General features: G+C 44.2%; 1 protein-coding gene across 7 annotated transcripts in view; it reads left to right on the top strand.

The window, feature by feature from the left end:
• Window positions 1–25,330, top strand: part of LOC125446744 (AP-3 complex subunit beta-2) — a 199,705-nt gene that overhangs the window by 19,627 nt on the left and 154,748 nt on the right. For 2 of the 7 annotated variants that reach the window (XM_059640065.1, XM_059640067.1), the window contains exon 1: window positions 16,565–17,433. The exons of 4 other annotated variants lie outside the window; for them this stretch is intronic. In XM_059640065.1, the coding sequence (XP_059496048.1) occupies window positions 17,210–17,433 (224 nt within the window). In that variant the 5' untranslated portion in view covers window positions 16,565–17,209. Of the gene's footprint in view, window positions 1–16,563; window positions 17,434–25,330 lie in introns of those variants that run through there. One more of the 7 variants, XM_059640068.1, reaches the window with a different exon arrangement.

The raw sequence follows: 25,330 nt of genomic DNA on the forward strand, positions 1-25,330 counted from the left end.
AATTTAACACCACAGAATCACAGAATGGTTACGCCACAGAAGGAGGCATTCAGACCACCAAGCCTGTGCTGGCTGTCCATAGAAGGAATTCGATTCATCCCATTCCTCTTCCTCCTCCTCCTGATAACATTGTACATTCTTCTTCGGATAACAGTCAAATTCCTATTTGAAAACCTCAATTGACTCTACCTTCAACGCAATTTCGGAAAATGCATTCCACTCCCTAACCACTCACTGCGTGAAAAAGTTTCTCCTTGTATCGCCATTACTTCTTTTGTCAGTTCCCTTTAAACTGTGCCATCTTGTTCATGATCCATCTGTGAATAGTTTCTCTCTTGTAACTGTGTCCATACCCTCCTGACATTGACCACCTCAATTGTCCACACAGACTTTGCTTCTCCAATGACATCAGGTTTCAGCAAAGATTAATTGCTGATGTAAACAAATTTCCTCATCACTACACGGAGGATACCTAAAGAGAGAAGGGGGATGTTGATGACAAAGGAAGACATGAATGAAGTACAAGTGACCTCAGGGGAAGCACCTATTGTAAACAGGCTGACTGTCTTGGAAACTGCCGAGACAGACGACACTGCCAGTCCGAGAGGTGGACAGGTCTGTGAGTCAAAAATTGCTGTAGAGGCAGAGCCGAGAAGTCAGACATCACGGAGACCTGTGGTAATAAGGGACTCCATTGTGAGAGGGACTGACAGGGGTTTCTGCGGCAACAGGCGAGATTTGAGGATGGTGTGTTGCCTTCCTGGTGCCAGGATCCAGGATGTCACTGATAGAGTGCAGAGAATCCTTGAGGGTGAAGGTGAAGACCCAGAGATGATGGTGCATGTTGGCATTAATGATGTCGGGAAGAAAAGGAGGAGCATTCTACAGCGGGACTTCAGAGAACTCGGAAGAAGGCTGAAAAGCACGACTTCCAGGGTGATTATCTCTGGTTTGCTTCCAGTTCCTCGGGCTGGAGAGGGCAGGAACAGAGAGATAATGGACCTGAATGTGTGGCTGAGGGACTGGTGTCGGAAGCAAGGATTTAAATTCTTGGATCACTGGGGTATGTTTTGGGGTAAGAATAAATTGTACAGGAGGGACGGTTTGCATCATAATAATCAGGGGACCAGCTTTCTGGCAGGCAGGTTTGTCACTGCAGCACACGTGTGTTTAAACTAAGTAATGGGGGGGAGGGGCCAAACTGGAAATTTAAGAATGAAGTTAAAGGGAAAGTGAGAATAAGAGAGGTTAAGAAGGACAACAGAATCAACAGAGCAGAAAACTCAAGAAGGGATCGTACAGTATGGCCAAGTGAAATAGGGATTGATAGGAAGGGTGAGGGGAGAAACAAATTAAAAATATTACATATGAATGCACAAAGCATAAGAAATAAGGTGGATGAGCTTGAGGCTCAGTTGGAAGTTGGCAAGTATGATGTTGTGGGGATAACTGAGACGTGGCTTTGAGTGGACAGGGCCTGGGAAATGAATATTCAAGGCTATATGTGCTATCGAAAGGACAGACTGGTGGGCAGGGGGGTGGGGTGACCCTGTTGGTGAGGAATGATATTCGGTCCCTTGCGAGGGTGGACATAGAGTCAGGAGATGTAGAGTCAGTATGGATAGAGCCGAGAAATTCTAAGGGTAGAAAGACCCTAATGGGAGTTATCTACAGGCCCCCAAACAGTAGTCAGGAGGTAGGGTGCAAGTCGAATCAAGAGTTGAAATTGGCCTGTCACAAAGGTATCACTACAGTTGTTATGGGAGATTTCAACACATGGGTAGACTGGGAGAATCAGGATGGTACTGGACCCCAAGAAAGGGAGTTTGTAGAGTGCCTCCGAGATGGATTCTTAGAACAGCTTGTACTGGAGCCTACCAGGGAGGAGGCAATTCTGGATCTGGTGTTGTGCAATGAACCGGATTTGATCAGGGACCTCAAAGTAAAGGAGCCGTTAGGAGGTAGTGACCATAATATGATAAGTTTTAATCTGCAGTTTGAGAGGGAGAAGGGAGAATCGGATGTGTCAGTATTGCAGTTGAATAAAGGGAACTATGGAGCTATGAGGGAGGAGCTGGCCAAAGTTCAATGGTACAATATCCTAGCAAGGATGGCAGTGGAACAACAATGGCAGGTATTTCTGGATATAATGCAGAAGGTGCAGGATCAGTTCATACCAAAGAGGAAGAAAGATCCTAAGGGGAGTCGGGGGCAGCCGTGGCTGACGCAGGAAGTTAAGGACTGTATAAAAATAAAAGAGAAGTATAACATAGCAAAGATGAGTGGGAAGCCGGAGGACTGGAAAGCTTTTAAAGAGCAACAGCGGATAACTAAAAAGGCAATACATAGAGAAAAAATGAGCTATGAAGGAAAACTGGCCAAAAATATAAAGGAGGATAGTAAAAGCTTTTTTAGGTATGTGAAAAGAAAAAAAATGGTTACGACTAAAATTGGGCCCTTGAAGTCAGAAATGGGTGAATTTATTATGGCGAACAAGGAAATGGCAGATGAGTTGAATAGGTGCTTTGGATCTGTCTTCACTAGGGAAGACACAAGCAATCTCCTAGATGCAGTAGTGGCTGAAGGACCGAGGGTAATGGACGAACTGAAGGGTATTTATATTAGGCAGGAAATAGTGTTGGATAGACTGTTAGGTCTGAAGACTGATAAGTCCCCGGGACCTGATGGTTTGCATCCCAGGGTACTTAAGGAGGTGGCTCTAGAAATTGTGGACATGTTGGTAATTGTTTTCCAAGGTTCTATAGATTCAGGATCAGTTCCTGCGGATTGGAGGGTGGCAAATGTTGTCCCACTTTTCAAGAAAGGAGGGAGAGAGAAAACAGGAAATTACAGACCAGTTAGCCTGACATCAGTGGTGGGAAAGATGCTGGAGTCAATTATAAAAGATGAAATTATGACTCATTTGGATAGCAGTAACAGAATAGGTCAGAGTCAGCATGGATTTACGAAGGGGAAATCGTGCTTGACTAATCTTCTGGAATTTTTTGAGGATGTATCTATGAAGATGGATAAGGGAGAGCCAGTGGATGTAGTGTACCTGGACTTTCAGAAAGCCTTTGATAAAGTCCCACATAGGAGATTAGTGAACAAAATTAGGGCACATGGTATTGGGGCAAAATACTGAGTTGGATTGAAAATTGGCTGGCTGACAGGAAGCAAAGAGTAGTGATAAACGAGTCCCTTTCGGAATGGCAGGCAATGACCAGTGGGGTACCACAAGGTTTGGTGCTGGGACTGCAGCTGTTTACGATATATATTAATGATATAGACGAAGGCATTAGAAGTAATATTAGCAAATTTGCTGATGACACAATGTTGGGTGGCAGTGTGAAATGTGAGGAGGATGTTATTAGAATACAGGGTGACTTGGACAGGCTAGGTGAGTGGACGGATGCATGGCAGATGCAGTTTAATGAGAATAAATGTGTGGTTATACACTTTGGTGGCAAGAACAGGAAGGCAGATTACTATCTCAATGGAGTCAAGTTAGGTAAAGGGGAAGCACAACGAGATCTAGGTGTTCTTGTACATCAGTCAATGAAAGCAAGCATGCAGGTACAGCAGGTAGTGAAGAAAGCTAATAGCCTGCTGGCCTTCATCACAAGAGGAATTGAGTATAGGAGCAAAGAGGTCCTTCTGCAGCTGTACAGGGCCCTGGTGAGACCGCACCTGGAGTATTGTGTGCAGTTTTGGTCTCCCAATTTGAGGAAGGACATTCTTGCTATTGAGGGAGTGCAGTGTAGGTTCACAAGGTCAATTCCCGGAATGGCGGGACTATCATATGTTGAAAGATTGGAGCGACTGGGCTTGTATACTCTTGAGTTTAGAAGGATGAGAGGGGATCTGATTGAGATGCATAAGATTATTAAGAGATTGGACACTGTGGAAGCAGGAAGCATGTTTCCGCTGATGGGTGAGTCGAGGACCAGAGGACACAGTTTAAAAATAAGGGGTAGGCCATTTAGAACAGAGTTGAGGAAAAACTTCTTCACCCAGAGAGTGGTGGATGTATGGAATGCTCTGCCCAGAAGGCAGTGGAGGCCAACTCTCTGGATGCTTTCAAGAAAGAGATAGACAGAGCTCTTAAAGATAGTGGAATCAAGGGTTATGGGGATAAGGCAGGAACAGGATACTGATTGTGGATGATCAGCCACGATCATAATGAATGGTGGTGCTGGCTCGGTGGGCCGAATGGCCTACTCCAGCACCTATTGTCTATTGTCTACTGTCTATTGTCTATCAATGGAATCATATGAGGAGCTATGAGGACAGTTTAATATAAGAAGAAAAGAACAAAGAGCAAGAGTTGGCCATAGTGTCACAGAGTTGGAAACAGACCCTTCTTCCATGTTGATCATAATCCCAAACTAAACTAGTCTCACCTGCCTGCTTTTGGTCCATATTCCTCCAACATTTCTTACTCATGTACTTACCCAAATGTCTTTTAAACTTTGTAACTGTACCCACACCCGCCACTTCTTTGGGAAGTTCATTTCACATACAAACCATATGAAAATAATTATCCCCTTGTCTTTTTTAAATCTTTCTACTCTCACCTTAAAAATATTCCCCATAGTCTTGAAATTCCCTACCCTGGGGAAAAGACACCTTATCTATACCTCTTATTATTTTATAAACCTCTATTAAGGTCATCCCTTAACCTCCTACGCTCCATGGAAAATGGGCCCCGCCTATCCAGCCTCTGTTTATAACTCAAACCCTCCATTCCTGGAAACATCCTTGTAAATCTCTTCTGAACCCTCTCCAGCTTAATTAGATCCTTTCTGTAATAGGGAGACCAGAATTGGATACAATACTCCAGGGCAGGCCTCACAATGTCCTGTGCAACCTTGACAGAATGATGACTCCGATAATCAAAAGTCTGAGCAATGAAGGCAGGCACCCTATCTATATGGGATGTAAACTTCAAAGAATTATGTACCTGAACCCCTAGTTCTCTCTATTCTACATCACTACCCAAGACCCTATTTTTAATTGTATAAATCTTGTTCTTGTTTGTTTTACCAAAATACAATACTTCACATTTATCCAAATTAAACTCCACCTACCACTCTTCAGCCCATTGATCCACTTGATCAAGATCTCTTTATAATCTTCACCGTCTACTATACTACAAATCTTGGTGTTATCCGTAAACTTACTAACCATGCCTCCTATATTCTCATCTAAATCATTTATATAAATGACAAAGAAAAGTGGACCCAGCACCAATCTCTGTGGAATGCTTGCTGCACACAGGCCTCCAGTCCAAAAAAACAACCATCCGCCATCACTTTCTGTCTCCTGTCATTAAGCAAATTTTTTATCTAATTGGCAAGCTCACCCCGAACCCCATGTGATCTAACTCTATTACTTCGTCTACCATGAAGAACATTGTCAAAGGCTTTACTAACATCCAAGTAAATAATGTCTACCATCCTGCCCTTGTCAGTCTTATTGATTACTTTCTCAAAAAACTCAAATTTGTGAAACATGATTTCCCTCACACAAAACCATGCTGGCTATCCCTAATCAATCCTTGCGTCTCCAAATGCATATAATTCCTATGGTTTCCTACCCACTATCGAAGGCAGACCCACAGGTCTGTAGTTTCCAGGCTTCTCCTTATGTCCCTTGTTAAACAAAGGCACAACTTAAGCCACTCTCCAGTCATCTGGTATCTCACCCATAGTAGTAGTTGATACAAATATTTTTACAAGGGACCCCGCAATTTGCTTCCTAAATTCCCACAAAGCCCAGGGATACACTAGATCAGATCCTGGAGATCCATCCACCTTTATATTTTCTGAGACCTCCAGCAGTTCCTCTACTGTAATGTGAACTGTTTTCAAAACATCCATAGTTCTCCAGCCCCCGTTTCTTTCTCCACAGTAAAAACTGACATTAAATATTCATTTAAGATCTCTCCTATCTCCTGAGGTTCAACGCAAAGATGACCTCATTGATCTTTAAGGGACTGTAATCTGTTTAGGCCATTCAGCCCCTTGAGTCTGCTCTGTTATTTGATACGATCATGGCTGAATTCATCTCAGCCTCAACTTCTCTTTCTTGGCCACTCAACCCATTATTAATTAATAATCTGTCTATCCTTAAATTTATTCAATGTCCCAGAATTGGCCATGGTCTGGGATAGTGAATCCCACAGATTCACAACCCTTTGAGATGGGAATTTTTTTCTCATCTGTTTGAAATCTGATACGCCTTGCCCAAAAACCATGACCTCACATTCTAGATTGTTCCTTACAAGGAAACATCCTTTCTGCAAAATAAAAAAAACACACCAAAGAACTCTGGATGCGGGAAATCTGAGACAAAAACAGAAAATGCTGAGAGAAACTCAGCAGGTATGCAGCATCTCTGGACAGAAAGCAGAGTTAACTATTTGGGCCCAGTTACCCTTCTTCAGAACTGATTGTGGCTTGAAAAAGATTGGTATACATGCTGGAAATGGGAGAGGGGTGGGGATACACAATGGGTGGAGATGGAGCCCAGAGAGCAAGCAAAGCAGATGGGCAGACATTGGAATAGGTAATGGCCAGCCTGGGAATACCAGTAGCTGCTAATGGGGGCAATTAGTAGCTGACAATAGGTTAGTTGTGGTCGCAGCCCTTTTAATTATAACACGTAAAAGGTGCTCAGGCCGTAAAATTATTGAACTTAATATTGACCCCTGAAGACTTACAGAGAAACTGAGAAAATGAAATGGAGTGGTACTGTTGTAGTCTGGCACACTGACAGTGCAAAGGCTGACCATAAGTTCTCGGACACCACCATGTATCTCTCTCTCAACCATGATGCCACCATTGACTACCAGGCTATTGTGTCTACAATGGTCACTAATCTCATTCCATCTGATTATCTCTTCCCTATCACCTCCAAACTCATAGAGCCCCAATCCCGCACAGCCCACTTCTACCTCCTTCCCAAAATCCACAAACGGGACTGCCTGTGCAAACGAGATAACAGGAACTGCAGATGCTGGAAAATCTGAGATAACAAGGTCTCGAGCTGGATGAACACAGCAAGCCAAGTAGCATCAGAGGAGCAGGAAGGCTGATGTTTTGGGCCTAGACCCTCTTTCAGAAAATGCCTGTGCAAACATGTTGTTTCTTCCCACTCCTGCCTCAGAGAATTTATTTCTTCCTACTTCAACTCAATTTTTTCACCTCTTGGCCAATCCCTTCCCACTTATATTCATGATTCTTCTGACATTTCACATCATTTTCAGTATTTCCAGTTCACAGGTAGGCAGTGCCTTCTCTTCACCGTGGATGTCAATTCCTTTACTCATTCATCCCCAACAGGATGGTCTCAGGACTCTCTGTATTGTCCTGGAAAAAGGGGTTGAGCCACCCCCATCTACCACCATCCTCCTCCACCTGGCTGAACTCATCCTGTAGTAAGTGTGACAAGGTCAGTCAGCTGGACCTTATAGGATATGAGTCCCTGATTGGGCTGTTAATCGTAGCCCAATCAGGGAGGTATGGCTGGTAGATAAAAAGAGGAGTGGAGAGTCTCTGCCACCCTGACAGCTGGCTCTGAATAGGGAGTAGTAGAGTGAGGGACTCTTCACCAAATAAAGGGTGACAGGCTACCAGCCCTTGAGGAGTTATTTCACATCCTCAATTTGAACACTTTCTCCTTTAACTCCTTTCACTGTCTTCCAATAAAGGGTGTTGATGTGGGTACTCACATGTGCCCTAGTTATACCTGTTTCTTTGCGGGGTGTAATATTCCTTGCTCCAGCTCTATTTAGCCCCCAACCACAACGCTTTCTCTGGTACATCAATGACATTATCAGTGTTGCTTTGCCCTCTCGTCCGCAATTGGTAAAAATAGTCAACTTTGCTTCCAACCCTGCTCTCACCTCCACCTGTTCCACCTCTGACTCCTCTCTTCCCATCCTTGACATCTTTATTTTCATTTCTCGGTAGGTAGGCTGGCCATCTATATCCACTATATATATCCTCATACATGTCGTTCTGTAAAGCCTCCATTCCACTCTCGGTTTCTCCGTCTCTGTCACATCTGTTATGATGATACCAGCTTACACAGGGGAGCTCTGAAAGTCCCAACTTTTTCTTCAACCAATGACTTCCCGCTCATGTGGCTGTTAGGGCCCTTATCTATGTCCAAACCTATTTCCCACACTTCTGCCCTCATCCCTTTTCTTCTCACCCACAACATTGATTGGGTCTCCTGGTCCTATGTAGGCCAATGTAGTTCAACATGCACAGGGATGACCTGGAAATGAGACTTGCTGTGAGTTAAGTCAAAAGCAGGAGGAGTTTTGTTGGTCTCAAGTTTGTGAATGCAGGGCAGCAGAAAGGATTGACTCAAGCGTAGAGGTAATAATACCATAAGTGAGTGTGTCAGCAGAAATGAACTAAACTATGACATGGATGTGGAAATAGGCCGCCTTCCCAGAATTAGGTTCGACTACTAAAATCAACCTGAACATTCAGAAACAAAGTTGTCACTGAATAGTGTCTCATCACAGTATCCACAAATTAAAGTCTGCAAATCATGCCAATTATTTTAATAATCATGTATGAAAATATGAAACATTGATTATATGTTGGAATGAATTTGTGTGAGCTTTCATTATCAATTTGTTTTAAAGATAACTTTACATTAAAATATATTTACTTAGTCAGATCCTGCATAGCATATTATTGAAAGTGTTTTCAGCTCTGTAATTATATGAAATTTGGTTTTTATTCAGTTTCTTTGTGATGTGTCACACTATTACTTGAATGGAACTCCCACTTATAAATCATCCCTATTTTGAAAGAAGATTCTCCAAAGGTATCCCTAATGGAGTTAGACTCCAGTCATTGCAACACAATTTTTAAATGCCTCCCACTCAGCCAAGGTGTATGCCTGAGCTGGAGCATGTTACACGCAAAGCTGACACTTGAGGCTGACTGAAGATGCAAAGAGACTGTTCAATTCATCACACTAGACGATTTCTGATGGATCCTACCTTCGGGAAAACAGTTTTGAGTGTTTACCCAAAACATTGAACTATATAATGCTAAATTAAGCTAATAAGCCCATCCTGGCTGTGCTAGGGTTTATTTTTGTAAGGGTCACCTTTCCTCTCAATTACTGTACTCTTTAATATACCACCCAATCTAATACTACTCTCCATGGACCCTTTAATATTCTATCCGGTCTAATCTCACTCTGCCATTCACTCAGTATACCTATAAATAACTCAACCAATCTATTCAGACTGCTGCTCATTTCCTGTATCCTTAAATATCCCACTCAGTCTAATCACACTCTCTTACTCCCTGCACACTTTAATATCCCATCATCCCCATCACTCCTTGCACCCTTCACTGTCCCACCCAGTCTGATTCCATTCTCACCCTCATTCCCCATATCCTAAAATATCATAGCCACTCTAATCCCACACTGTCCCTCCCTCCCTGTACACTTTGCTGTCTCACCTGTCTAAAACCACTCTTTCCCTCACTTTCCAACCCTTTCATATTCCAAGCCACTCTCATGCTTACTCCCTGTACTCTTAATATCCCGCTCGATCTAATGCTACTCTTCCTTCACTTATTAGATGCTTAGCTATCCCACTCAGTACAATAATGGTCTGCCTGCACCATTTAATATTCTACTAGTCTAATCCCCTCTACGTCTCACCAGCGCACCCTTCATCCCAGCTAGCCTATCCTCACTTTTGCCCATTCCCTGTACCCTTTAAAACACATCCTGTCTAATTCTATTCTGTCCCTTAATTTTAAGGAGTTTTTCAGAAGTGAACCAGGGGATTCTGTTACATCTTTTGATCCAAGATTCCTCATTCTAACTTGTGTGAATGTGGAATTTTAGACCACAAACTGAAACTGTCACAAGGGGGTGGCATTTTCACATGATCTCAATTGAATGCCGGAAATTATGGAACATGGGAAGCAATCTATTATGATTGACCTGGTCACAACCCTTCAAATTCTTCAAGGGGCGGTGTGGACTTGTTGGGCCGAAGGGCCTGTTTCCACACTGTAGGTAATCTAAACCAAATCTATTGACATTCCTGAGCTCGCCTTGAGATGATGATGGTGGTGGGTCACATTTTTGAACCATTGTAGCAAATAATTTATTCATTTTAGCAGTTGACCTCATAATCTTCTCAACTCCAGTAAATAAAGCCTAGGATTCTGTAGGTGTCTTTCTATGAGCACAGCCACTTAACTCACTAAGATCCTGCTGGATCTATCCTGGACCATTGCTTTTACGTTTTTTAATCAGCCTGTTGCAATATGTTGTGATACACCTCAGGCTCAAGTGGGACTTGAACCCAGAGCTATAACTCTACCACTATGCGACAAGAGCCTCCATTGCATTGATTCCATTCCAGAATTGAACATTCATCTGTTGTCCAACTGGTGCAAGGTCAGAAATGCTGTCTCAACTTTGTATTTTACACTTCTAAATTCTGTTTTTCTTGTCCCTTTGCTGTTGTACATTTTCTAGAGTCTTCCAGGTGGCTTTTCTAACTTTGCATTCCAAGGTGTTTTTACATTTTCTTCTACATTTGAACTGATACCTGTAACAGTTGGTCTGAAGCTGTTAGCTTGTTGTAAAAATCCACCTGGTTTGCAGCTGTCCTTCTGAAGAGGAAATCTGCCATTCTTACCTGGTTTCTGACCTATATGTGACTCAAAACCCACACTAATGTGCTTGACTCTTAACTGAAATGTTACCCAGTTGTTTTGAATTGCTACAATGGTTTAAAAATGTGACCCACCACCATCATCATCTCAAGGCGAGCTCAGGAATGTCAATAGATTTGGTTTAGATTACCTACAGTGTGGAAACAGGCCCTTCGGCCCAACAAGTCCACACCGCCCCTTGAAGAATCCCACTCAGACCCATTCCCCTATAACCCACACACCCCTGAACAGTACGGGCAATTTAGCATGGCCAATCCACCTAGCCTGCACATCTTTAGACTGTGGGAGGAAACCGGAGCACCCGGAGGAAACCCACACAGACACAGACAGAATGTGCAAACTCCACACAGACAGTCACCCGAGGCTGGAATCGAACCCGGGTCCCTGGTGCTGTGAGGCTGCGGTGCTAACCGCTGAGCCACCATGCCGCCCCTACACTTGCAAGGAACCTGTTGCATGGAAAAGCTAACAAAAATCAGTGAAGCATGGAGTTATGAAGTTGTAGCACTGCTCCAAACTCATCCTGCTTGCTTTGATGTGGAAATCCAATTCAGACCATTTCCATTTTTTCGAACCTTTACTGGTAATCTATTTGTGCTCACCTGCTATCTTTCACAAGACTGCCCAAATCAACGACCTCTACCACTGAGAATGACAAGGACAGAAGACAAATGGAAGCACCACCACCTGGATATTATTGTCTATATCTCTCATCAATTTGAATCGAACTATATCGCCATACTTTTTCTGTCACTGGGTCAACATCCTGGAATTATCTTCCTAACAGCATTACGACTATACATACATTTTGAGGAATACAGAGGCTCAGGAAAGTGGCCCACCACCACTTTCTCACACTGCAATTAGAGATGGACAATAAATTCTGGCTGAGCCATCAAAACCCCCATCTAATGAATCGAATAAAATTTTTACAATTCAGTCGGACAACTCCAATCTAAATATTGTTCCTTCAAATCTAACTCCAGAGAATTAATGTGAATCAGATTATCTCCAAAATGAAGCCACTCACCTCACCTTTCAGTTATTTTTACTCCTGCTGTTTGATCCTCTCTCCAACTGTGTCTATAGTCCCATTTAATTCCATGTGGACTGATCATTTTCTATGCCCCTTTAAGTGGTCTCTTTTCAAAACCTTTTCAAAATTCATATTAGCCATATCATCTATGCCTTATTTCTCTATTTTCTAATATTATTGAAGAATTTTCTGAGGTTGATAATTAGGGTCTGTACAAACCTGTTTACCTTATCTGAAAAGTTAATTCTATTTTTTCTGTCACAGATGCTGCCACACCTGCTGAGCCTCACTAGCTATTTTGTTTTTGTTGTTGTTGTGACTAGCTCCAGACTTTTGAGTGTTTTATATTTTAAACTCCCTTTAGTTCTTCAAGAACTGAAATACAGCTAACTTCATTATCAATTCTTTGTGTTATGCTAAATTATTACCAGATAAGTTTTTCTTTCATTGCATTTTCAACTATGAGTGGGAATTGCCCAGGGGATGGCAATAATATTGACACAATTGGGCAGAATTGGCTAAACGATCACATAGGACTGTGTTGCAACGTAAAAGCTGAATGTAAAAATGTAAAACTGCATACTTTTGTTTCTTCTCCGATTTTTCAATGCCATGTTGTGTATCAGTCCTTTAAGGTTTTAGCCGAGATTTGTAGCCCGGCTAGTGGGTGAGGTTGTTGACTTGCTCACCCAGCTGGCTTATTTTCGCTCATCCTTTGAAATTGGAGCAGTCCACAAAATCCTCCTTACCCTCAGATTGAGATAGTGACATTCTGTTGACTGCATGAGCACAAGGTATCGAAACATAGAAGATAGGAGCAGGAGTTTGCTATGCAACCCCTCAAGCCTGCTTCACCATTCAGTATAATCATGGCTGGCCATCAATCTCAATAAATATCTCTTGATCTCTTAGGCCACAAGAGCTGTTTCTCCTTCCTTCCTGAAAAAAAGTAATGCTTTGGCCTCAACCACTTTCCGTGATAGTGAATTCCACAGGCTGGAAACAGCCTTCTAATCATGAAACAGCCCTGTACCATCACCCTCTTGTCTCTTATTTGCAAGCCAATTTTGGGTTCAGTTTGCAACTTGCCTTGGATCACATAGGCTGTTTAGGACCAGCCTTCCATGTAGGACCTTGTCAAAGGCCTTGCTGCAGCCCATGTAAACCACATCAACTGCACTACCCTCATCAATATATTTATTCATCTTTACTAAAAAAAACTCAAGTTTGTCAGACAAGATCTCCATCCAGCAAATCCTTCCTTTCCCTGATCATTCTCTACCTTTTCAATTGTTGATTAATCCAGTCCCTCAGAGTTTTTCCAATAATTTCCCCACCATTAAAGTCAGATTAACTGGTCTGTAATTACCTGGCCTATCCCAGGTCACCAGCAATCTCCTCTCTTCTCTCCCATAGCAACCTGGGATCTTAACACTCCACCAATTCCAGCCTCAAGCACTCCAAATTGTAATCATTTTGCTGTTGTATTCATGCCCTCAGCTGCCTGGGACCTGAAACTCTGGTTTTACTTTCTTTGCTTAAACCACTTCTTGTCTATCTCCCTCTTTAAGATCCTTTTCCAAGTACATATCAGTGGCCAAACTTTGGATCATCTAAACCAGTATCTTGTATGGTTTAGTGTCATTTTTTAGTTATAATGCTGCTGCGGAACCCTTTGGAATGTTTTGTTCTGTTAAAGAGGCTATATGAATATAACCTATAGTGTTATGTTTTGGAACTGACAGAAACAGAAGTGTCATATAGAGAAGTATGTGATGTTGATGCGGTGAAGTTGACGCGGTGAAGTTGCCGGGAAGTGGGGAGTAGATAGAGCTGATGCTGAGCTTGAAATGCAGCAGCTCACAGTCTCACATTGACTGTTAAACAGGAGCTGTCTGCTCACGATGAAGTCAGTGAGCAAGTGCACAAAATGCTTCTGACTAGACAATGCTTAATTCCGTCTTCGCCTGCATGCCTACTTCTTCAACCGGGAACCCAACCCTCCTTCCACTGACCCCTTCACCCGCTTCCAACACAAGTCCTCCTCCTGGACACCACCCCCAGGCCTCCTACCCTCCCTCGACCTCTTCATCTCCAACTGCCGTCGAGACATTAACCGCCTCAACCTCTCCACCCCTCTCACCCACTCCAACCTCTCCCCCGCAGAACGGGCAGCCCTCCGCTCCCTCCGCTCCAACCCCAACCTCACCATCAAACCCGCAGACAAGGGTGGCGCAGTGGTAGTATGGCGTACTGACCTCTACATCGCCGAGGCCAGACGCCAACTCTCCGACACCACCTCCTACCGCCTCCTCGATCATGACCCCACACCCGAGCACCAAACCATCATCTCCAACACCATTCATGACCTCATCACCTCAGGGGACCTCCCACCCACAGCCTCCAACCTCATTGTTCCCCAACCCCGCACGGCCCGTTTCTATCTCCTTCCCAAAATCCACAAACCTGCCTGCCCTGGTCGACCCATCGTCTCAGCCTGCTCCTGCCCCACCGAACTCATCTCCACCTATCTGGACTCCATTTTCTCCCCTTTGGTCCAGGAACTCCCCACCTATGTCCGTGACACCACCCACGTCCTCCACCTCCTCCAGGACTTCCAATTCCCTGGCCCCCAACACCTCATATTCACCATGGACGTCCAGTCCCTGTACACCTGCATTCCGCATGGAGATGGCCTCAAGGCCCTCCGCTTCTTCCTGTCCCGCAGGCCCGACCAGGCCCCCTCCACCGACACTCTCATCCGCCTAGCGGAACTCGTCCTCACACTCAACAACTTCTCTTTTGACTCCTCCCACTTCCTACAGACTAAGGGGGTGGCCATGGGCACCCGCATGGGCCCCAGCTATGCCTGCCTCTTTGTAGGTTACGTGGAACAGTCCATCTTCCGCACCTACACAGGCCCCAAACCCCACCTCTTCCTCCGGTACATTGATGACTGTATCGGCGCCGCCTCTTGCTCCCCAGAGGAGCTTGAACAGTTCATCCACTTCACCCACACCTTCCACCCCAACCTTCAGTTCACCTGGGCCATCTCCAGCACATCCCTCACCTTCCTGGACCTCTCAGTCTCCATCTCAGGCAACCAGCTTGTAACTGATGTCCATTTCAAGCCCACCGACTCCCACAGCTACCTAGAATACACCTCCTCCCACCCACCCTCCTGCAAAAATTCCATCCCCTATTCCCAATTCCTCCGCCTCCGCCGCATCTGCTCCCACGATAAGACATTCCACTCCCGCACATCCCAGATGTCCAAGTTCTTTAAGGACCGCAACTTCCCCCCCACGGTGATTGAGAACGCCCTTGACCGCGTCTCCCGCATTTCCCGCGACACATCCCTCACACCCCGCCCCCGCCACAACCGCCCCAAGAGGATCCCCCTCGTTCTCACACACCACCCTACCAACCTCCGGATACAACGCATTATCCTCCGACACTTCCGCCATTTACAATCCGACCCCACCACCCAAGACATTTTTCCATCCCCACCCCTGTCTGCTTTCCGGAGAGACCACTCTCTCCGTGACTCCCTTGTTCGTTCCACACTGCCCTCCAACCCCACCACACCCGGCACCTTCCCCTGCAACCGCAGGAAATGCTACACTTGTCCCCACACCTCCTCCCTCACCCCCATCCCAGGCCCCAAGATGACATTCCACATTAAGCAGAGGTTCACCTGCACATCTGCCAATGTGGTATACTGCATCCACTGTACCCGGTGCGGCTTTCTCTACATTGGGGAAACGAAGCGGAGGCTTGGGGACCGCTTTGCAGAACACCTCCGCTCAGTTCGCAACAAACAACTGCACCTCCCAGTCGCAAACCATTTCCACTCCCCCTCCCATTCTCTTGATGACATGTCCATCATGGGCCTCCTGCACTGCCACAATGATGCCACCCGAAGGTTGCAGGAACAGCAACTCATATTCCGCCTGGGAACCCTGCAGCCATATGGTATCAATGTGGACTTCACCAGTTTCAAAATCTCCCCTTCCCCCACTGCATCCCTAAACCAGCCCAGTTCATCCCCTCCCCCCACTGCACCACACAACCAGCCCAGCTCTTCCCCCCCACCCACTGCATCCCAAAACCAGTCCAACCTGTCTCTGCCTCCCTAACCGGTTCTTCCTCTCACCCATCCCTTCCTCCCACCCCAAGCCGCACCCCCAGCTACCTACTAACCTCATCCCACCTCCTTGACCTGTCCGTCTTCCCCGGACTGACCTATCCCCTCCCTACCTCCCCACCTACACCCTCTCCACCTATCTTCTTTACTCTCCATCTTCGGTCCGCCTCCCCCTCTCTCCCTATTTATTCCAGTTCCCTCCCCCCATCCCCCTCTCTGATGAAGGGTCTAGGCCCGAAACGTCAGCTTTTGTGCTCCTGAGATGCTGCTTGGCCTGCTGTGTTCATCCAGCCTCACATTTTATTATCTCTTAATTCTGTCAGACTGGCAGCTCCACCCAGTGGAGGAGCTTCAACTGATCTCCCTCTGATAGCTGTGTGGTCTGTTTGGCAAGAGCACCGTGTGTGTGTGTGTGTGTGTGTGTGTGTGTGTGTGTGTGTGTGTGTGTGTGTGTGAAGGAGAGTGTCGGATTTCTCCAAACAGCCTTTGTTTCACCAGGACTCTGGTAACTGCGCTCTGTTGATGTGAAGGAGGTCTGCCGGTGGGAGTCAGCCTACTTGTCTTGCGATTGCTGACTCACACGTCAGAACTTGGAAGGGGAGGGGCAAGGGGACAGCCTGTAAACGTGGCTGAGAGTGTAGAAGTAGAAAGACAGGGGCTGTGAGTAAGAAGCAGCTCAGAGAGGGAAAGCAGCAGATAGAGGGAGATACTCAGAGACTGACAGAGAGAGAGAGAAAGATACACAGAAAAACATGCAGAGAGAAAAACCAATAAAGAGAATTAATCTTAGTTAAATAGAACCAGACAGACAAACAAGGAGAAGCAAAAAGAGGGTGACACACATTCATAGAAAAGCAGAGGGACAAAGAGAGAGAGACATGCAAAGAAAGAGGAAGACGCAGACATAGAGAGAAAAAAGAGAGACACATACACATAAGCAGAAGTAGATAGAGACATATACAGGCAGAGAGAGACACATACACACAAAGGAAGAGAGAAACACATACCAATTCACATACAAAGGCACCAGGTCAGTGAAACAGAACAACAAATAAAAACAGAGGAGAAAAGAGAGAGAAGCTCAAGGAAACAAACATCTTTATAGACAGAGAGAGACATAGAGGAAGATAGACTGAGAGAAAAGTAAAGAAACAAATGCGCTAAGAAGATTTAGGAGATTGATCTGTTACTGAGTCTCCATCGCTCCAGGATTTGCTCCAAGTGGGATTCCAGTACTTCACACTGGGTAACACCTTATTGCACTGAGCAGGCAAGCAGTAACATCCAAGGATGAAGCCGATGCAGAAGTTACTGCAGTTACCAGTATCAGCTGTCAACCTGATCAAGCCGCTGTGCCAAGAGGAAACCAAGAGCCCAGTGCTGACTTCGGTCGGTGGCCAGCAGAACTGGTACAGTGCGGTGCAACCAGATGAGCTGAAGCTGCTAAAAGCCTCACCAGAGCCTGAACACCAGGGTGAAGAGCCACCTGAACCTGGCCAGACACAACCAATCCGGTAGGACACTGGTGGATGGCACTTCCTATAGGGGCCACATAGAAAAGAGCAATAATTCTTCAAATATATAGGAGGCGCGGAGGGGCAAACCTATGTTTGTGTTTTCTTTTAAACATTTTCATGGTGAAAGGGGTCGATATGTCTATAGTCTGTGAGAACTTTTGGGATTACTATGAGGCCATATCTGCTAACACAGTTTAGATGGACCATTGGCAAAGTCTCTTGTTGCTTACCTGACTCTGGCTGCGTGACTTTGCAAGATTCCTTTGCTTTCAAATGCTGATTAGACTTGAGTCACTCCATCATTGGCAGTCCTGCCTTCAGCTTCCTAGGTCCTAAGCGTTAGGAATTCTCCCCTAAATCTTTTGACCCTACTCTCTTCTCTTCAGATATCTATTGACTATCTCTTTGACCTTTCAGTCATTTCCTCAGATACAGGAATGGGCCATAGCACATGGATCTGTAAACCACATCTTTAATCGTGACTATGTATAATTATAGCAAGTTTTCATATTTAAATGTTTACTGTTCCTAGAGATGCATTCCAAGATTTATGACTCCAATGTATAACATGAGCAAAAAATGCATAACCAAAAGTTAACACAACACAATGTAAGTAAATAATTTACATTTCCAGTGATGCAGCAAAGAATCAAAGTAAACAGCTTGTGTTTTTCCTTTGTTTTGAAGTTGTTTCCTGGGATGAGGATGTGATCTTATAGGGATAGATTGGACAGGCTGGACAATTAAAACATCATTTAAAATGGAGATGCATCCTTTTTCTCTGAGGGTTGTGAATCCTAGAGAGCAGTGGAAGGAAAATCATTGAACAGTTTAAGTCAATGGGTACTGAAGGAGGCAAGAAAGTGGAATTGAGGTCATAATCAGATCAATGTGATCTTATCAAATGGCGGAGCAGGCTTGATAAGCCAAATAAACTAATTCTCCTCCTATTTCAAATATTCCTGATTGCTCAGAGAATCACTGGTCCATTCTTGATGAACTAATGTAAGTCATAATCCCCAGGTTGATCATGATATCAAGGAACTGCAAGTATAATTAAGCTTGGTCTCTTTCACAGTATTCCACACCACCTATCATGCTGGAAGATATCAAGTGCAGTCAGCTCACCATAAATCGAGTGGTGATCTTCTGAGCAATCAGGAACTTGTAGAATAGAAACAAGGGTAGGCTGTTTGATCCCCAAGGAGTTGGTGCTGATGACTGGGATTTTTACATTGATGAAATGCAGAGACTCGAGAGATTCTGGTTCTGTTTCGATTAGGCCAACATTGCTGACAGATGCCAACATTTCCAAATGTGGTTAACAGTGTAATAACGACCAGATAATCTACTTCTGTGATGTTGATTGACAGATAGATATTGTCTTACCCACTGGACATATTATTTTACTTTCAAATTAGTGCATGGGATCTCTTACATCCACTAGATTGGGCAGATGGGGTCTCATTGTAATGTTTCATTTGAGAGATGGCACCTGTGACAGTGCCATACTACTTCAGTACTGTACTCAGCGTCAACTTTAATTCTTGTGATCAAGCCTGCAGTGGCACTAGAACCTTATGATTCAGACAACAGGAGAGCAACCAACTAAGCCACGGTTGACTTCAGTGTAGATGCAACCATATATGTTCTTGGCTGTTATCTGGAGCCTTGGTGGTGAATCGGGAATGAGCCAGAACCAGGGCGATGACATTTGATCCTGTGTGGATGGAGTTGAGACTGCGGGCTGTCAGCTGGCTCACAACCACCTTTACTATGAATGTTGGATAAGGAGAACCACCAATTCGATTGGGACAACACCAAGATCCTGGGACAAGCAAAGCAGAGACAAGCAGAGGAGTTCCTAGAAACCTGGTACTCCATGAATAAAGCCACCAACAAACACATAGAATTCGACCCCATGTACACTCCATTGTGAAGGAAAACTGGAAATGAGGCAATCCAGTTCAAGGGACTACAGAGTTTAAATAACAGGTGGAAAAACACAATGGCACTTCATTGGAGGCAGCACTGATGATGTTACCCAGCAGGGTAATGAAATGTCTGTGGAACAATGAACCAGCTCGGTGATGGTAAAGATAATGATAAATGATGCACACAACAGATCCCACAGATACAACAGAGAAATTACGCACCAAAAATTTTTATTCCAGGAAGCTACCAACGCGGACTGGACAACAGACCTGGAACAAGCCATCAACATCAGCCAACAGACCCCAAGAGTTAAGAAAAGGCAGACTCTTCAGGACAAGCTAGCCACACTTACCCACCAAAACGACAACAACAGAGCAGACACCTGGATAAGAAACCTCTCAAACAGGAAACTGACAGACACAGAGAAAGCCATTCTCATCTATGGAACTAACAAAATAAAACAGAATTCCAAGTCACACTGAGGACCAACAACATCAATGAAGAAACACAACAAACCATAAGACAGACAGTAATCTCGACACTGACCAGAAAGAATGAAGTCAACACCCTCAACACATTGGAAAGGCAGGCCTTGGAAGGACTGAGAAAGGACAATACTGCCTGCAGACAAAGGTGCATGACAGAAATACTAAATAAAGGGGACTATCTCTCCAAAGCACGTGCACTGCTCGCCGATGAGAACACATAATGGCAAGTACAGTCAAACCCGAAACTGTAACTAGGCAACAAAATTCTCAACATGCTAAAAAGACCCAAAAAGACTGGACGGATCAACAAAACAGACTTCTTAAGAACGAAACCCGAAAGAACCAACACATCCTGATTCTACGGCCTCCTGAAAGTACACAAACCGGAAGTACCCCTCGACCCGTAGTATCCCTACCACACAGACATCATACAGATTAGCCAAGGAACTACAAAAGAGACTAGATACAGATTAGCCAAGGAACTACAAAGGAGACTAGTGCACCTCATCAACAAGTCACCCCATTCAATCCACTTAGCCCAAGAGTTCCTCAATTCCATCAAAGTCATAAGGATAGATGACAATGAGACTGTGGTATTGTTTGACATCACTGCCCTGTTCACATTAATAGACACATCACTAGCAAGGGAAAAAAAACAGTTTATAAGAAACTCTGCATCTTCTGTGGTCTAGTCACACTGTATGGATGTGAGTGATGTTGAGTTTATTTGACTGGATGTTACAGTCGCAAACTGTGCCTGGAGAGCTGGAAGGAAGTAACAGTACTGAAATAACAGCAAGGCTTGCATTTATGCAGCAGCAGGTAGGGCCATTCAACCCATCAAGCCTGTTTTAACACTCTGTTTGATCACATCTGCTCTGCACCTCCCTTTAAAAGCTCAAAAATGTTACAATTTTGTAACAAAGGAAAACAGATGCTTGCTGTGCATCAACCATAGACATCCATCAAATAAATGAAGAGAAAATTTGCTTGATGATATTTGTTGAATGATAAATATTGACCAAAATACCAGGGAGAATTCCTTGTCTGTTTGTTATGTGAGCTCCTTTGCCTCATATGCTCTCAGTTAATTAACAACTGGCTGAAGAGATAAGTGGGCCATGAACGAAAGGCAGCACCTCTGACCATGCTGCACTCCCACTGCAGTGAGGCTCAAATCCATCACCATCACACACATTGTGAGGTGAGAATGACACTGCATCTCAATGATCACTATTTTGAGCAATATACTGACTGTTTTTTCCTGTTAAAATAGGGTTTGTGGTTTAACTATTAAAAAAACAAGGAAAAAAATCTTTACAATTGCATTCAGTTGAGAATATCTTCCGTCCAGTGTCTCTATTTCACAGCAAAGGTCCAACCCTCAAAAAGCCACATAATATAAAGGGAAATTATTCACTGACACCTCAGCTAGTCTGCATCACTAGGCCTGTGCTATCATTATGGACAATCACTAAAACCTCCCCAGTAATGACCTAAGCTAATCCTAGCTTCAGTTGTAATGGGCAACTTGTGTCTACTTACCTGGCCACATCAACATTTACACAGCTATCTCAGTGGAATTATGAAACCATGCCCTCACTGAACTGGCCCAGGCTGTAGCTTAACCAACCACATGAAATAGCCATTACACCACCATATTCCCTACTCATCCCCACCCTCCCCCTCCAAAATATTCATTCAGTCAGATTACTGTATTGAACAGTCAAACTGAGGTTTCTAACGATAAAAGCAAATTGCTGCAAGTGCTAGAAATCTGTCAGTGTCTCGTGTCAAATTCTGAAGAAGTCATACTGGACTTGAAATGCCGACTCAGTTTCTCTCTCCACAGATGCTGCCAGCCCTGCTGAGTTTCTGCAGCATTTTCTGTCTTTGCTTCAGACCCATGTTGTTCACTGAAACTGACAGTGAGATAATGAGGCAGCAATTAACTGGAATGTTCTACAGTTGCAAGTATGCTATATTTCTTGGAACATCCATTAACATTCCCCTGAAGTGCAATCGCTAGTACATAACACAATTTGTCACACTACATTACGTAGTTTTATAGGATAATATAACACTTCCTGTATTAAGATGTGAATACATTGGTCATCAGTGATTCATTTTGTTAAGAAGAACATTGAAAGATGCTATAAAATAGAAGGTGGAACTTTGAAGGGGATGCAAGAGCAGAGGGACCTGGTTGTATTTGTGCATAAGTCACTAAGGGTCATTTCCAACCTGAGATTTCCCTTTTTGGTTGAAGTCATGTTGCTTAGGATATCTGAAGAAGCTATTGAATTTAACATAGAAAGGTGTCAGTTGATACATTTTGGCAGAAGGGCTAGGGAGATGCCTTTTAAGCTTAATATAGGACAGTGGCACCTGGAGCTGCTTGTGTAACCATCTGAAGATAATGTGAGAGTTATTAGCAAATCAAATGGGGTCTTGGGGTTCATAAAATGAGACATTCAGTCTAAAAGTATGGAAGATGTGATGAACCTTTATAAAGTATTGTTTGGACCTCAACTAGATTGATAGACCTCAACTGATTCTTGTCACCACACTTCTGAAAGGATGTGACAGTCCTTGAAAGGATGCAGAAGAGCAAAATAGTTTGAGGGATGAGAATTTGACACAGTTGGGTTGAAGAAATTGGAATTGTTCTCCTGGGAGCAAGTGAGATTCAGGAGAGATCTGATAGTGGTATACAAGATTATGACAGGTTTAGAAAGGGGAAAAAGGAAAATCTGCACCCATTAGCGGCTGGCATAAAAAATATGGTAATACAGATTTAGAAATTAGGATGTGAATTGAGAGTGAATGTGAGGAAGAAATTTTTTGCACAGTGAAAGACAATGGACAGTTTTAAAAGAAAATTGTATGAGCATATAGGGCAGTAAATTTGTCAGGCTGTGGGCATAGAGTGAATAAATGGGACTGACTGGATTGTTCTGAAGAGCCAGCATGGACCCAATGAGCTAATTTTTCAGATGTTGGTCTGACTCTATAACCCAATGATGCTGGCGTTGCCTTGAATTGAGGAGGCTCCAACAGTAAAGCTGATGGCTGAAGGCAGTGGATAGGGATGTGGAGGGGCAGTTTGATTCATTCTATCCTGTTGGGCTTTGTTCATTTTCGGGTTCAAGGCTTGCTGTTACCAAACCTTCAGGATTGAATTGGTTCAGAGATAGTAGGAACTACAGATGCTGGAGAATCTGAGGTAACAAGGTGTAGAGCTGGATGAACCCTGCTGTGTTCATCCAGCTCTACACCTAGGATTGAATTAGCTTGAATTAAGATGAGTCCGGGCTCTGCCAGGTGCAAAACCCCAGAAGAAGCATTGAAAAACAAAATTGGCTTTTTTAGATTAGATTTCCTACAGTGTGGAAACAGGCCCTTTGGCCCAACAAGTCCACACCGCCCCGCGAAGCATCCCGCCCAGACACATCCCCCTATAACACACACACCCCTGAACACTACGGGCAATTTAGCATGGCCAATCCACCTAGCCTGCACATCTTTGGACTGTGGGAGGAAACCGGACCACCTGGAGGAAACCCACGCAGACACGGGGAGAATGTGCAAACTCCACACAGACAGTCACCCGAGGCTGGAATCGAACCCGGGTCCCTGGTGCTGTGAGGCTGCAGTGGTAACCACTGAGCCACTGTGCCGCCACGGTGATATCCTTCAATAATTAGTTATGAAGATATTAACGAACATTTGAGATAGTAAGAACTGCTGATGCTGGAGTCTGAGATAACACAGTCTAGAGCTGGAGGAATGCTGGCCAGGCAGCATCAGGGGAGCAGGAAAGCTGACGTTTTGGTCCCCACTTCCAGCCTTATCCCATGACCAACCCTCCCTCTCGTCCTCGCCTCCTTGACCTGATTGTCTTCTCTCCCACCTCACTGACCAATCCCCAACACTCCCCACCTGCACTCACCTATCACCATCCCTACCTTCCCCAGCCCCACCCCCTCTCTATTTACTTCAGAGCCCTCTTACCCCTCCCCCATTTCTGAAGAAGGGTCCTGGCCCAAAATGTCAGCTTTCCCACTCCTCTGATGCTGTCTGGCCTGCTGTGTTCCTCCAGCTGTACACTATGTTAGCAAAAATTAGGCTGTTTTGCAGAGCTGGTGGGGGTGGAGAGGAAGCCATGTGATGAAAGGTTCAACAATTTAGCCAACCAGAGTTGACACCTGGAGCATATACTGGCTCAATAATTCATGTTTCCTGTCACAAGGCCCTGTTAGTATCCAGTAAAGTCCATGTTTATCATCTGTTATGTAAATATCCTTCCTTCAGCTCACTCCATAGAAAGATCCAGCAAACAGTGCTCTGCCTACCTCAGCATAATTGAAGAGAAACTTTTGTGCAAAAACTGTACATCATGTTTGTTTCTAAAAGGGAAGATGACTGGTTAACCTTGAAAAGTAGTTATATCTATCTGGTATTTATCCTGCTTGGGATGAGACACTGAATTGAAAACTTTGGTGTGTGTGTGTGTGTGTGTGTGTGTGTGTGTGTGTGTGTGTGTGTGTGTGTGTGATTGTGTGAGAGAGAGAGAGAGAGAAGGAGAGAAAAAAAAATCCCTGGTTAGGATAACATAAGAAGGCAGCCCCTCTGGATTCCTCTGTTACCATTCTGTCTAATCTGTACACTGACTCAATTTTTCCATTTTTTTGTACCTTTTATGACCTCACCAACTAAGATCTATCAATCTTTGTTTTACATTTCAATTCCATTGCCTTTCTGAGATAGAGAATTTATGATTTTTGTTAAGCTTTTTGTGAAAGGAGGTTCCTAATTTCTGTCCTTAACTTTAATTAAGGGAAGGTGGTAGTTTAGCAGAAAATAAACTGGATGAGAGGGCCTGGTTAATTCTTTGTAGTCATGGTACCATCTCCTACCACAGCAGCTGGAATGAATATGAAATATAAAACTGATTTTGGTAATGGTGACTGTAAAACTGCTGGCAATGCTTTAAAAACTCATTTAGTTCACTCATGTCCAATAGGAATGAAAAGCTGTTGCCCTTACCTCATCTAGCTGATGTGCAAGTCTAGACCTGCAATAGTGTGATTGGCCTCTGAAATGACTTAGTAATCCCTCAGTTGCAAGGTCATTTTGTTGTGTGCAACAAATTTGACTTTGCCCATCCATGAAGGAATAAAAAGAAAGTTAAGAAACAAAAACAGAAATTGCTGGAAAAACTCAGCAGGTCTGACAGCATCTGTGGAGAGAAATCAGAATTAATGGTTCGGGTTCACTGACACTTCTTCAGAACTGATAGTAGCTAGGAAAAGGTTGATATTTGTGCAGAAGATGGGGTGGGAGAGAGTAAACAATAGGTGAAGATAGAGCCCAAAGAGAGAGAGAAAAACACTTGGACAAAAGAGTGGTTAAAAACATGTTTCACGGAATGAATAGCTGCTAATGGAAGCAATTATTAGCTGACAATG

Source organism: Stegostoma tigrinum, chromosome 36 (assembly GCF_030684315.1).
Source record: "Stegostoma tigrinum isolate sSteTig4 chromosome 36, sSteTig4.hap1, whole genome shotgun sequence".
NCBI lineage: Eukaryota > Metazoa > Chordata > Chondrichthyes > Orectolobiformes > Stegostomatidae > Stegostoma > Stegostoma tigrinum.